We start from the raw sequence: 12,434 nt of genomic DNA, 5'->3' as shown, positions 1-12,434 counted from the left end.
ATCCTATATGCAATCTAGAATTTCTACTTTCGAGTTCAATTCTAGATTCGCAGATAGTATTCAATTGGTGATTAAGCAATTAAATAATTAAGCGTAAGATTGAATAAATAAACTAATATGACAAATCAAGAAGGCAAAATCAATATCCGAATAACAATAGTCATGAAAGAACCACAACCCTAGAACGTGAAGTTTAGCTCTACATAGACATGGTAGCCAAACAATAAATCATACAAAAAAATATAAAAATTACTCAGTTTGGTGGGAGAAAGATGGAACTTGATGAATTCTGGCCTCCACGACGGCTCTGTGCTTGTGTTTTTCTCAAAAAAAATATCATCTCCTCCAAAATAGGTTTAGGACCCCTTTTATACGAGTTGGGAGTGTGTAGGGCCGAAATAACGAAGTCCCGGATAAAATAGAACTAGTCCCCGCATCGAGCGTCCAGGGCAGCGCTAGGCGCTGGCCCTGGCGCTAAATCCAGTAAGTTTCACGTTTTCTTGGGCGTTCTTTCAATGCTGCCTAACTTTTCAATCTGCTTCGTTTCTCATTCTTCTACTAAACTTTTTATTTTTTTGCAATTGTTTCTTTTGTCTTCTTTTGTAATATTAAACTTTAATCATTATATATCCAATAATTAAATAATCATGAATCCATTCTTGTAATGTATAAAATACAAATAAAATCTCTACTTTGCTCCCAATTTCACCTCCAAAGTACCTACACATAAAATAAACTCAATTAAGCACAAAAATAGTACAATTTAGCATTAGAATACTAAAATGTAAGGTAATTAATGCACTAAAAATATATAATTATACCCAGACATCAATATCCTAAAACCCTCCTAAACTATATAACTTTTGTCAGTTGCGTACCTAAACTATCGCATGTCCCCGAAAATACCCTGAACTATATCCCTCTTCATAGTAAAACCCCCTCGTCGCTTATGTGACAAAATGTGTGTAATAAATCATCCAAGAGCAGGTGGAGACTAAAAAAAAAGCATTAAAATGATGTGTCTAACAACTAATTAGCCCTTCTTTTTTAAAATTTATATTTCTTTTTATTTTTTCCTCTTTTTCTTTATATTTCACCTTCTTTCCTCTTCTTTTTTTTAAATCTTTCTTCTCCATTTTTTCGCCTTTCTTCTCCATTTCTTCATTTGAATCAATACGAAATTCTCTCTCTAATTATTTCTGATTTTATTTCTTATCTTTCTCGTTTTATTCATCCTTCATTTTTTACATAATTTTATTTGAAAGAAGGAACATCTTTTCAAGTATTTGTAGAGCATGAGGTTTAATGCATTTCAAGAAATTAGAAAAAAAAGAAATAGGACCTGTGTGTAGCTATATTCTTTAACAATTTAGGTATCTCCTTTCAACAATCTTCAGAATTTAGGTCTATCAAAACTCAATTTTCTATATTGATTTAGGAGCAGAAACTCTAATTTTTATCCCAATTTTCGAACGGAAGCAAGAATAGACAAAGCAATCAAGGTTAGAACGAAGATTAATGGAGAAAATTGCTACCGAGAGATTAGTGTAGCAATTCTCCGATAAGAGCAAAGAGAAAATGAGTTTTTTACAATTGACCCACTAGTTTTAACCCTAGCTCCCTTTTTTATTTTTACCATGTAATTTTTTATAATGATATAATGAAAAATATTAAAATCTTAATTAAGTCTGTTTTTTAAATTAAGATAAATAAATATTCATGTAGATTGTCACGTGGCAGATTTTAAAAATAATTTGGAGATTGTATTACACGCACTAGTAAGAATGCGACGAGGGAGTTTTATTATAAAAAGAGATATAATTTAGGAGGTTTTCGGGGACATGTGATAGTTTAGGTAGGCAGCTGACAAAACTTGTATAGTTTAGGCGGGTTTTAGGGTAATAACTCTTTTATAAACGAAAACATTTCATCATCTCAAACACAAGATTTAGAGGTCGTCAACGAACGAGGAGCAATAATGCATGATTGGGCATACAAACATTGGATACACCAAATGTTATTAATGGCACCTAATGTTGCAATAATGAACTTTGTTAGTTGATGACCACTCTTTGTGATAGAGACCTTTCAAAGAGAATACTAACAAATTAGGAATAGAAAAGAAGAGAAAATGCAAACATAGAAAACTTTCACGGTTTCAGGAGCTGTGTGCGTAAATCCTAACCTTAGCCCGCGGGCTGCTAACTCCATTAGCTGAATAAAAGATGTACAATCTTATATCGTATTATATTATATATAATACGTTTAATGGGGTCACCAGTTGCCAAATTTTCTGCTGTAATTTTAAGCGACATTATATTTAGTTATGTTACTGGTGTAGCTAGCCGATAGAGAGGATAATATATCTAAGAGTGAAAATTAGTTAAAATTGTAATCTGAGTTGAGCTAAAACTTGATCTTCCATCATCCAATATTTATACCAGTTAAAAAGTACCATACTTTGGTCCTTTCATGTTACTATTAAAAAGTATATATATATATATATATATATATATAAGCTATATTCGATAAGCTATATATACATCTTATTCCCCCTATTTATGGTGTTTCTGCTTTGTTAAATCCTTGTATGAAATTAGGAGGTCCTCATTTTTAGTATGAAACTATTTATAATGCATGCTAGCTGAACTTGTGGAGGATGTTGCTTCGCCCGGAAGTGGCGATGACCAAGCTACTTTTTCGCCACCACCAATGGAAATTCCTCCGGACCTTGATGGATTTATGAAGTTTGTAAGAGATACCATGTAACTTGTATGAACAAAAAATAGTATGTATTATGTAACTTGTATTTTGGCACATCTTGAATAATTTCTTTTTCTTCTCAATGATGGTCTTAGCATCTTGTTGTGCTCATTCCATAGGGGGGAGATGAAGACTACGAAAGATATTGCCATATTTTTTAATGCTATAATAAAATTACAAGGCATTGATTTGAATATCTCTTTATAATATTTTTGTCTTTAGATTTTAAATTTGAATTAAAAAATATTAAAAAATTTAGATCATAATTTTATAATAAAATTTACAAGGCAATGCCTTAGATATTATTTTTAACATCCTTTTGTCTCTAATTTCTATTTAATTTTTTAAAAAAAAATCTATTGGGCCCATTTAGCCTGCGGGTCGGGACCGTTTAGCCCGGGACCAAACGGTTCGGTCCCGGGCCGGTCCCTACAAAAAGACCACTTAGTCCGGAACCGTTTGACCCATTTAATTTGAGACCGGCTCGAGATCGGGACCGTTTGGACTGACCCACTTAGCCCGTTTAGGCCCGGGACTGGCCCACTTGCCACCCTCACTTAGAGGAATAGGAGTTCAGCGACATATTGTGGAAGTAGTTTTTTCTATATATCCTAGTTCTTTTCTTAATTGCTTCTCTTCAAACTAAGAAAGGCTGCTAAACGAATTTTAGTTGATAAACAGTAATACATCATAGAAGAGATCGAAAACGAAAGGGAACAAAAGGGGAAAAGTATTACATCATCTGCCTTTTCATTGTATTTTGGATTATTGATATGTGCAGCAAGGAGTGGAGTTAGAGGCTTGGATACGGGTTTCGTCGAATTCAATAGTTTTTGTTCAAATAATATATTTTTGTTAAGAAATTCATTCACATATGTACAAATATTTAATGTACGTAAAACCGAATATTAGCACTTGAAATTATCGCCAGAACCCCTAAAATTAAAATTCTAGCTCCGTCTTACAATTCCATTGTTTACATTGTCCTGCTTCTAGAGATGATAAGTAGTTGAATAATACTTTATCAATCTATATTTCCTATAAATAAACCGATCAGGACATATTTAACTTATACATTCAAGAGTTAATCTATTTGGATAGTTCAAAGTAGAACTCATCGTAGGATAATCCCCATATATTTCTAATCTAAATCTAATTCCTAATAACTTACTAAGGATTAATACAATACGCGTTTGGACAAAATTTGGAAAAGCTGATATTTGAAGTTGACAAATTAAAAGGAGTATTTGTAAATTTGAGTTTACATACAAATATCACTTGAAAAAAGTTGAAAAACGGTGAGTATTTCATGAATACTGTAATACTCCAACATTTATGGTTAAATGAGGCTCTTCTTTGTTTAATCTTAGGCATTTTAAGTCAAAACTCATTAAAAAGAAAGAATAAAAGAAAAGTACCGGTAGGAGCTGATCAGTACGTATATACTATACATTCCAAAAGGAGTAGATTAGATAGGACATCTGGCTTACTAGCTTGCCTTAGACTTAGAGCAGTAATAAACCTGAAAGTAAAATCTGGACAATTTCCTTAACTGCTGATATGACAGAAGAAGTCAAGAATGATTCTGAAATTGATCATCACGTAGGGTTTGGCACAAGAGATAGGGTCCAGGGACGGCTAGCTATTAGCTGTATGATCAGAATTCCACTCGTCGTTTTCTCTATCGTTTCGCATATATAAAGCTCTCAAATTTCACACTATCACCACACCTCCAATTGTATAATCATACAATTAACAGAAATACAATGGCCAGATTGACTTCCTTAAAATATTCAGCTGCAATTCTAATATTGCTATATGCCTTGACCTTTTCATTCTCAGTGAGTGCACGACCCGCCACTTTTTTACAGGACTTTAAGGTCTCTTGGTCCGACTCTCACATCAAACAAATTGATGGTGGCAGGGCCATTCAGCTTATTCTCGACCAAAACTCAGGCACGAATTCAATTTTTTTTTTCTGGTATAGGTTTAATGTCATACCCATGCATGAGTTATGAAAATGATAATTTACTGATACTTTTATTTCAGGATGTGGGTTTGCTTCCAAAAGCAAATACCTCTTTGGACGTGTTAGCATGAAGATCAAGCTCGTACCTGGTGACTCTGCTGGAACCGTCACTGCCTTTTACGTACGTAAGAACAGAGTTGTTAATTTTATACTAGACTTCATGTTCAATAAAAATTCTGCATGACATTTTTTTGCAGATGAACTCGGACACAGACAACGTAAGGGACGAACTAGACTTCGAGTTCTTGGGAAACCGGTCAGGCCAGCCGTATACTGTCCAGACGAATGTTTATGTTCATGGAAAAGGTGACAAGGAACAAAGAGTCAACCTTTGGTTCGATCCATCCGCTGATTTTCACACTTATACCATTCTTTGGAACCACCACCACGCCGTGTAAGTAGACATATATTGTAAAATTGATAAAAACAAGGATTTAAGTTATATATGGAGTACTAACTATAGAAATTTAGTTATGACTAACTTACTTCACCAGATGCAAGGAAATATTACTGATAAACTGTTTATACTATTGAAGATTCTACGTGGATGCGGTACCCATTAGAGTCTACAAGAACAACGAAGCAAAAGGAATTCCATTCCCCAAATTCCAACCCATGGGAGTGTACTCAACATTGTGGGAAGCCGACGACTGGGCAACGAGAGGTGGATTAGAGAAAATAAATTGGAGCAAATCCCCATTTTACGCATATTACAAGGACTTTGACATAGAGGGATGTGCAATGCCAGGACCAGCAAACTGTGCCTCAAATCCTCGCAATTGGTGGGAAGGAGCTAATTACCAACAACTCAGTGCTGCGGAAGCAAGGCAATATCGCTGGGTTAGAATGAACCACATGATCTATGATTATTGCACCGACAAATCCAGAAATCCAGTCACCCCACCAGAATGTGTGGCTGGAATATGAAACTTTACATCAACTGTTAATTATTTATACATATTCATTCCTACTTATAGATATCCGTACATGTGACCCTACAAAAGAAAATTGTTATATTTGTATTGATATGGACAGTCATGCTCATGTCTGGATGCTCGGTGATATTGTGAACGTGAGATGAGTACTAAGATTAAGGAGTGGGAAAAAGTCAGATGTTTATTGCTGTAATATATATATTGATGTTGTTTGTATTTGCTGTACACTGTACGAGAGCCAATAATGTTTCTTCTTGTTTGCTTAAGAAATGTGAAAAGGATGTGATGTTTATTCCTCTTTTGTCTAAATGATTTTCAACCTCGAAGTAAATTGCTACTCATCAAGTTCTGATTTTGCTGTAAGCGCTCTTGCCTGCTTGATAACTTCATATGTGACCGTAGGGCGGCCCAAGCTCATCGGAGGCCTAAAGCAATATCTTAATAAGAGGCTTTATATATATATATATATATATATATATATATATAATTTAATGAACATCGTTTTAAAAAAAATTAGACAAGTGAGGATGTGGAATTAAAAAAAATGAGAACTTAGTTTTATAAAATACAAAAAATTAAATGAATTTAACATTGATTGCATCACAACTGAAATGGGAGAACCCAGAAAACATAAGTGACTCCTTTTTTTTAGTAAGTCCCTTTCTATATTTGGTAACAATTCAACTTTAGATTTTTCTTTTTACCATTAATGAGATGATTTCTAGCCCAAAAACTTCTATGATTTATTTAAGATTACAAGTTTCAAAAGCCTTCCTTTATTTCATAAAATACATGTCTAATCAAACACTTTCATATAAATTGGGACGGAGAGAGTATAATTTATGTAAGGAAAATAAATAATAAGTTAGATTATTAGATATAGTTACGTGACCAACTAATGAATAGAGAAATATAATTAAGTAAAAAAGTAAAATAAGATTGACAGAAAACTATTTTAGTTATATTAATTAGAGGAAGAAATCGAGTTATTAAAAATTAATATGACAATAAAGAAATAAATTTATCAATAATAAAAGATAATTATATAAATAATATACTACTATATATAGAGAAATATTAGTAATTTTGGGGCCATTAAATATTTGGGGCCTAAAGCAAGTGTTTCACTTGCTTTAGGGTTGGGCCGCCCCTGTGTGACCGTACCTCGCTCTTAGTTTGTCAAATGTTATATTTACATATTTAGAACAATTTAACTTTAATTTTTTTATTTTACTCCTAATAAAAGAATCTTGGTCATATAAATATTTATGACATGTTTTAGACGACATCAAGAATCTCTTTCTTAAACTTCGTCCTAAGCCAAATACCGCTGTATAAATTCGTATTGAAGGAGTAATATCCCAATTATCAACTGAAGAATAGAGTTGGCATGCCTAATACTTGTGAACTGTATTAAGTTATTTAATGGATTAATGAAAGTGTGCATAAGTTGATTCCAGATACTATCATCCTTAAAATGAGAGATCATATTCCAATTAAATTTTATGTATTAACTGAGCTGCAATACAGATATTTGGCAAATTTACGCATCAATGACACCTAGAGAGAACGGAACCCCTAAAGGTGAAAAATTGGGGGAATGCATAAGAAATATATTTTCCTAGGGTCCACAATAATAACTTGGCTCGGGAAGTTAACTTAGCTAGCGTTTGGCCATAGATTCCTAAATTTATTTTAAAAAATATTATTTGGGTGAAGTTTGGTTTGAAGATAAAAATCTGTTTAGACATAAACATATTTCACTTTTTTTTTGAAAAAATATGAAATGTGACTTATACCCATATGTTTTAAAAACTATCAAAAATACCCAATAACTCTGAAGAAAATTCATACAAAACAAGCGAAATAAATCTGAAAAAAATTTATACAAATTAAATATTAGCAAATTTTAGCAAATTACCTTCAAATTTTGTCTTTGCGGTAGATTGCCACAACTATGGCGAAGGTTTTCTTCTGTTTATAGAGAAGGGTAAAGCCGTGTGAGTTTAATGAGGAAAAAATGGGTAGATATGGATTAATTGGGTCATAAAAACAGAAAGTGGGCTTTTTTATAAGATATAAAGTTTGGGGCATTTTTTGATTTTTTTTAAAAAACCAAACGGTAATATTTTGGGCCAAAAACAACTCTTGAACTAGTTTTGGGATTTAAAAATTTGCCAAAATATAGATAAAATCTATAAACAAACAAGTATTTGCCAAAAACAATTTGAAATAAATTTAGCAAAATCTATGACCAAACGAGGGCTTAGATTTTTTTTAGGGAATTTATTGAATCTTTTAGTTGAAATTTCTTGTGTAGATAATACATACATAAACTGTGTTAGATGGACAAATATGTCCTCCCTAATACGAAACAGGAGGGAATGTGAACACAGTGGCAAATGTATAGCTTATTAGTTATGGATACAATCAAACTCATTATTTCGGCATGGAACAAGGATGTTTGTGTGTGAAATATTACTAAAATTTTAACAAATATTTACCTTTTACACTCATAATGTTAAAAGGCATCAAAAGCCCGATACATTCAATTCAATGTTAAAAGCTTTAAAAATCAAACTTATCAAATTTAAATTATAAATTCACCTCTAAGCGAACGGTAAACCTGCTCAAGTGCCATAATACCAAACCTAATCTCTGTCTCCTACAATGGAAGATAAAAGTAGTAAGCACTGAGGACCGTAAGTTGTCTATTACAGGTGATAGTTGAAAGTACAAGGATGGGGGGACTAATTTACCAATTAGTCGACTGAAAATAAAGATATAATCTAAATGAAAGCAGAAGCAAAAATGCAAGAATTAAAGACATCCAGATTTTTATACTGGTTCGGATTCAATGTGAATCCTACTCCAATCTCCTTGAGTTGCAAGGGTGTTCTCTCTTCAAAGCTCTTTGAAAGTTTCGTACAATTATGTTGATGTTATCTCAAACACCAACTCACTTCTGAATTTAAGTACACTCGTGATACAATGCCTCACCAATCTTTTCTCTCTTTCTTCTCTTCACTGATTACACAGTAAATTTTGCTAAGATTACCATGCTTGTTTAGAGTAGAGCAATGAGTATGAAATTGGTATGATCAAAGTTTATGTCTTCAAGGCCGGTACAAATATATATATACTCCCTGAGGTCTTCTTGTCTTGTGAATCTTGAGAGATTACAAACCCAAGGGAGCTGATCCCAGAAAAGAATCGTTGAGTGATTCTTTCTAAGAATAAGATATTACTTCCGTTGATTTGCCTTGACTTTGGATCGACTTGAGAAATGAGTGCAATATTTTTCTTCTTCTTGAGAGCTCCCTTGGTTTTCATTCCTTCGCTTGGATCCCCTATGATAAACTTTTAAGGATATTCTGGTTCGCTTCTCCATTCATTTGGTCGCTTTCCAACTATAGGAGTAGTTGACTCCTTTTGTGGTTCAGTATGATTGCTAATAGGTTCACTAGTCGACTCTGTGACTATGTATATACTATCAGTCGACTTTTGTGACTTGTTTGCATGTGATGCTTCTTGACTGGCATCTTCATCACCTGTAATGAGTACTTTCTCGACCGTAGTACTATTGTCCTCAAATATAACATGCACTGATTCTTCTACAGATAAATTACGTTTGTTGTAAACTCTAAAAGATCTTCTATTAATGGAATAACCGAGAAAAATACCTTCATCACTCCTTGGATCAAACTTCCCAAGGTTTTCCTTACCATTGTTGTGGATGAAATATTTACTTCCGAATGGATAAAAGTAACCTATATTAGGCCTTTTGTCTTTCCATAATTCATATGGAGTCTTCTTCATAATGGGTCTTATGAGACATCTGTTAAAGATATGACATGTTGTGCTTACTGCTTCTTCCCAAAAATAATTTGGCTATGAATGTTCTAATATCATTATTCTGACCATATCTTGTAGAGTTCTATTCATGCGTTCAACTACCCCATTCTGTTGGGGTGATCGTGTGGCTGAAAAATTGTGAGTATGTCCTTGATCGTTGCAAAATTCTTCAAAGGCTCTGCTTTCAAATCTCCTCCGTGGTCACTTTGTATGGTTGAGATGAGATACCCTTTTTTCTTTCAATTCTTTTGCAGAAAATCTCAAAATTTCTCAAAGCTTCATCTTTATGAGATAAGAAAATTACCCATATAAAACGTGAGTAATTATCAACAATAACAAAATATATCGTTTACCTCCAATGCTAGCAGTTCTAGTAGGTCCAAACAAGTCCATGTTAAGTAATTGTAGGGGCTTGGTTATGGACACAATGTCTTTGGCTTTGAAGGAGTTTCTAGTCTGTTTGTCAATCTGGCATGCATCACATATATGATTTTTAGAAAAATTGAGTTTGGGAAGGCCAATAACTAGATCATGCTTGGAGAGTTTTTTAATTAAATGCATACTTTCATGGCCAAGTTTTTTATGCCATAGCCATGGATCATCAGATATGGATGCCAAACAAATATGACCATATAGGTTTTCATTTCCATCTAAAATATATACATTTCTATACCTTTTTCCTGGGAGAATGATATTACCTGACTCATCTTCAATGGCACACTTGTTTTCATGAATTTAACTTCATATCCTGAATCACATTACTGACTTATGCTCAAGAGATTGTAGCTGAGTTCATCCACAAGGTATACTTCTGTAATATCACAGTTATTGCTGAATGGAACTGTGTCGGTACCAACGATCTTTCCTTTTGAATCATCACCAAATTTGACATTTTTTCCATTTACTTTTGTGACTTCTTTGAATATATTTTTGTTACCCGTCATGTGACTAGAACACGCATTGTGTAAGTACCATTTCTCTTTGCGACTCTTTCTGTGGTGTTCCTGTAAAATAAAATTATCATATTTTTTTAGGTACCCAAGCTTGCTTGGGTCCTTGTTGGTTAGTTCCACTAGGATCAGACACATTTTTGGGTTTCCAAATACATCCTGAAATATTAGATTTACGAAATCTATAGAAGGAGTATTTATGTCCAACCTTGTTACAATAATGACATACGGGGGTTAATCCAGATTTTGATCTACCACTGGTGTTAGTACTTGTGGACTCAATTCTAACAGGTGTTTTTCCAGTTGACTTTGTAAGTTGCTTGGTTGGACTTGATAGAACTGTGAGTGGTGAATTTGTGTATTCCATTAAGTTGCATTTGCAATTCCTGAACCTCATCTTGAAGAACGTCTCTTTTGATTCACAGACTTCAAGTTTGAGTTCCTAGTCCTTCTTTTCCCTATTGAGTCTCTTTAATTTATTTAGCATTTTTTTAGACTCTTTTAGGGTAAGATCAAGAATATCCTGTAATTCATTTCATCTTTTACAGTTATAGGGTCTTACCTCACTTGTTTCCCCTCGTTCCATGAAGCAATTTTCAGCATCCGCTTTTGTAGTCATCATCTGATGCATCTTCATCAGTCTAGTAACTAGTGTATTTGTTCATATCATTTTCCAGGATAGTCATGAAATATGTGTTTGCTATTTTTTCATATTCTGAGTTGTCTTCATCACTCCAGCTTCCGAATAATTTATTTTTATCGAACCTTCTAGAGACTTTTCATTTATGATCTGAGCATTCAGCTTTATCATGGCCATACCTTCCGCATTCAAAGTATTTTCCATCATTCTTGTCTTGTTCTTTATATTGTCAGGTTCTTCTAGATGACATCCTTCCCTTTTTTGTGTTTCTGTATCTTCTCATTAAATCCATTCATATTTCTTGAAACCATGTCAATTTCTTCTTCAAGAGTTTTTGTGTCGTTGTCAATATCGTTCTCAGGTCTTTCAATTGTAGTTTTGAATGCAATTATTTTCGAAACCTGATCACCACATGAGTAAGGTTTACCAAAGGCTTTCAGATCACCAACAATTTTGCTAAATCTTGCAAATATTTCCTGTCACACCACCTTTTTAACCCCCAACAAAAGATAAATATGTATTATGAATTGGTGTGGATGGTGGGTTAAAGAGTTTCTCCAATTAAAGTGACAAACTTGAATAGGGTTATTTTATTTACAGAGTCGCCACTTGGAATTGATTTTTTGGGTGTTCCAAGTCACCTTTTAATTTAATCCCTAGTCAAAGGAAAGTTTGACTCTATTATTATTGGTCTGCAAAAATAAAGTCCGGATAAGGAATTCTGTTGATCGGGGAGAAGGTGTAAGGCATTCCCCGAGTCCCATGGTTCTAGCATGGTCGCTTTATTGACTTAACTTGGCTTGAATATCTGAATTATTACATGTTTTAGAACCTTTTATACATTACCGCTTTTATACCGCTTTTATTATTTATGGAATTTATTTGAACAAGTCGCGATGTCGCACACTCATTTATTTTTGTGCACATTGCGAATCGCGCCATGTGAAATATACCCGCGATTTAAAACATGTTTATTTTATTATTATTTTGAAGTTGGGGTCAAGTCTCGTATATGTGCACTTGAAATTTGGGTTACGTATCATGACTATGCCACGAGAACCGTACTCATAGTCACGATAATTTATTATTAATTGTGCCTATAAGCATACTAGCGATGTTTATTCATGAATATTTTCCTAAGCTACTTTAATATTGACCGTGAGGCTCTTGTTTCATGGATATAACATTGTGGAAATATATGTAGAGTTTCAACGATTTTTAATCCACATAGTAGTTAAGGACATCTTATGTAGTTACAAAAA

The 12,434-nt window shown here is 33.5% G+C and overlaps 1 protein-coding gene across 1 annotated transcript; it reads left to right on the top strand.

The window, feature by feature from the left end:
• The first annotated feature begins 4,328 nt into the window (after positions 1–4,328).
• LOC104118549 (probable xyloglucan endotransglucosylase/hydrolase protein 7) lies at positions 4,329–6,023 on the top strand. The gene is made up of 4 exons (XM_009629819.4): positions 4,329–4,719; positions 4,813–4,913; positions 4,990–5,186; positions 5,329–6,023. The coding sequence occupies exons 1-4, from the start codon at positions 4,530–4,532 to the stop codon at positions 5,717–5,719; spliced, it is 879 nt and encodes a 292-aa protein (XP_009628114.1). The 5' UTR covers positions 4,329–4,529; the 3' UTR covers positions 5,720–6,023.
• Positions 6,024–12,434: the final 6,411 nt, after the last annotated feature.

The sequence above is a fragment of the Nicotiana tomentosiformis genome, chromosome 2, assembly GCF_000390325.3.
Source record: "Nicotiana tomentosiformis chromosome 2, ASM39032v3, whole genome shotgun sequence".
In the NCBI taxonomy this organism is placed as follows: domain Eukaryota; kingdom Viridiplantae; phylum Streptophyta; class Magnoliopsida; order Solanales; family Solanaceae; genus Nicotiana; species Nicotiana tomentosiformis.
The sequence above is the reverse complement of the archived record's forward strand: the minus strand, read 5'-3'. Positions and strand labels throughout refer to the sequence as shown.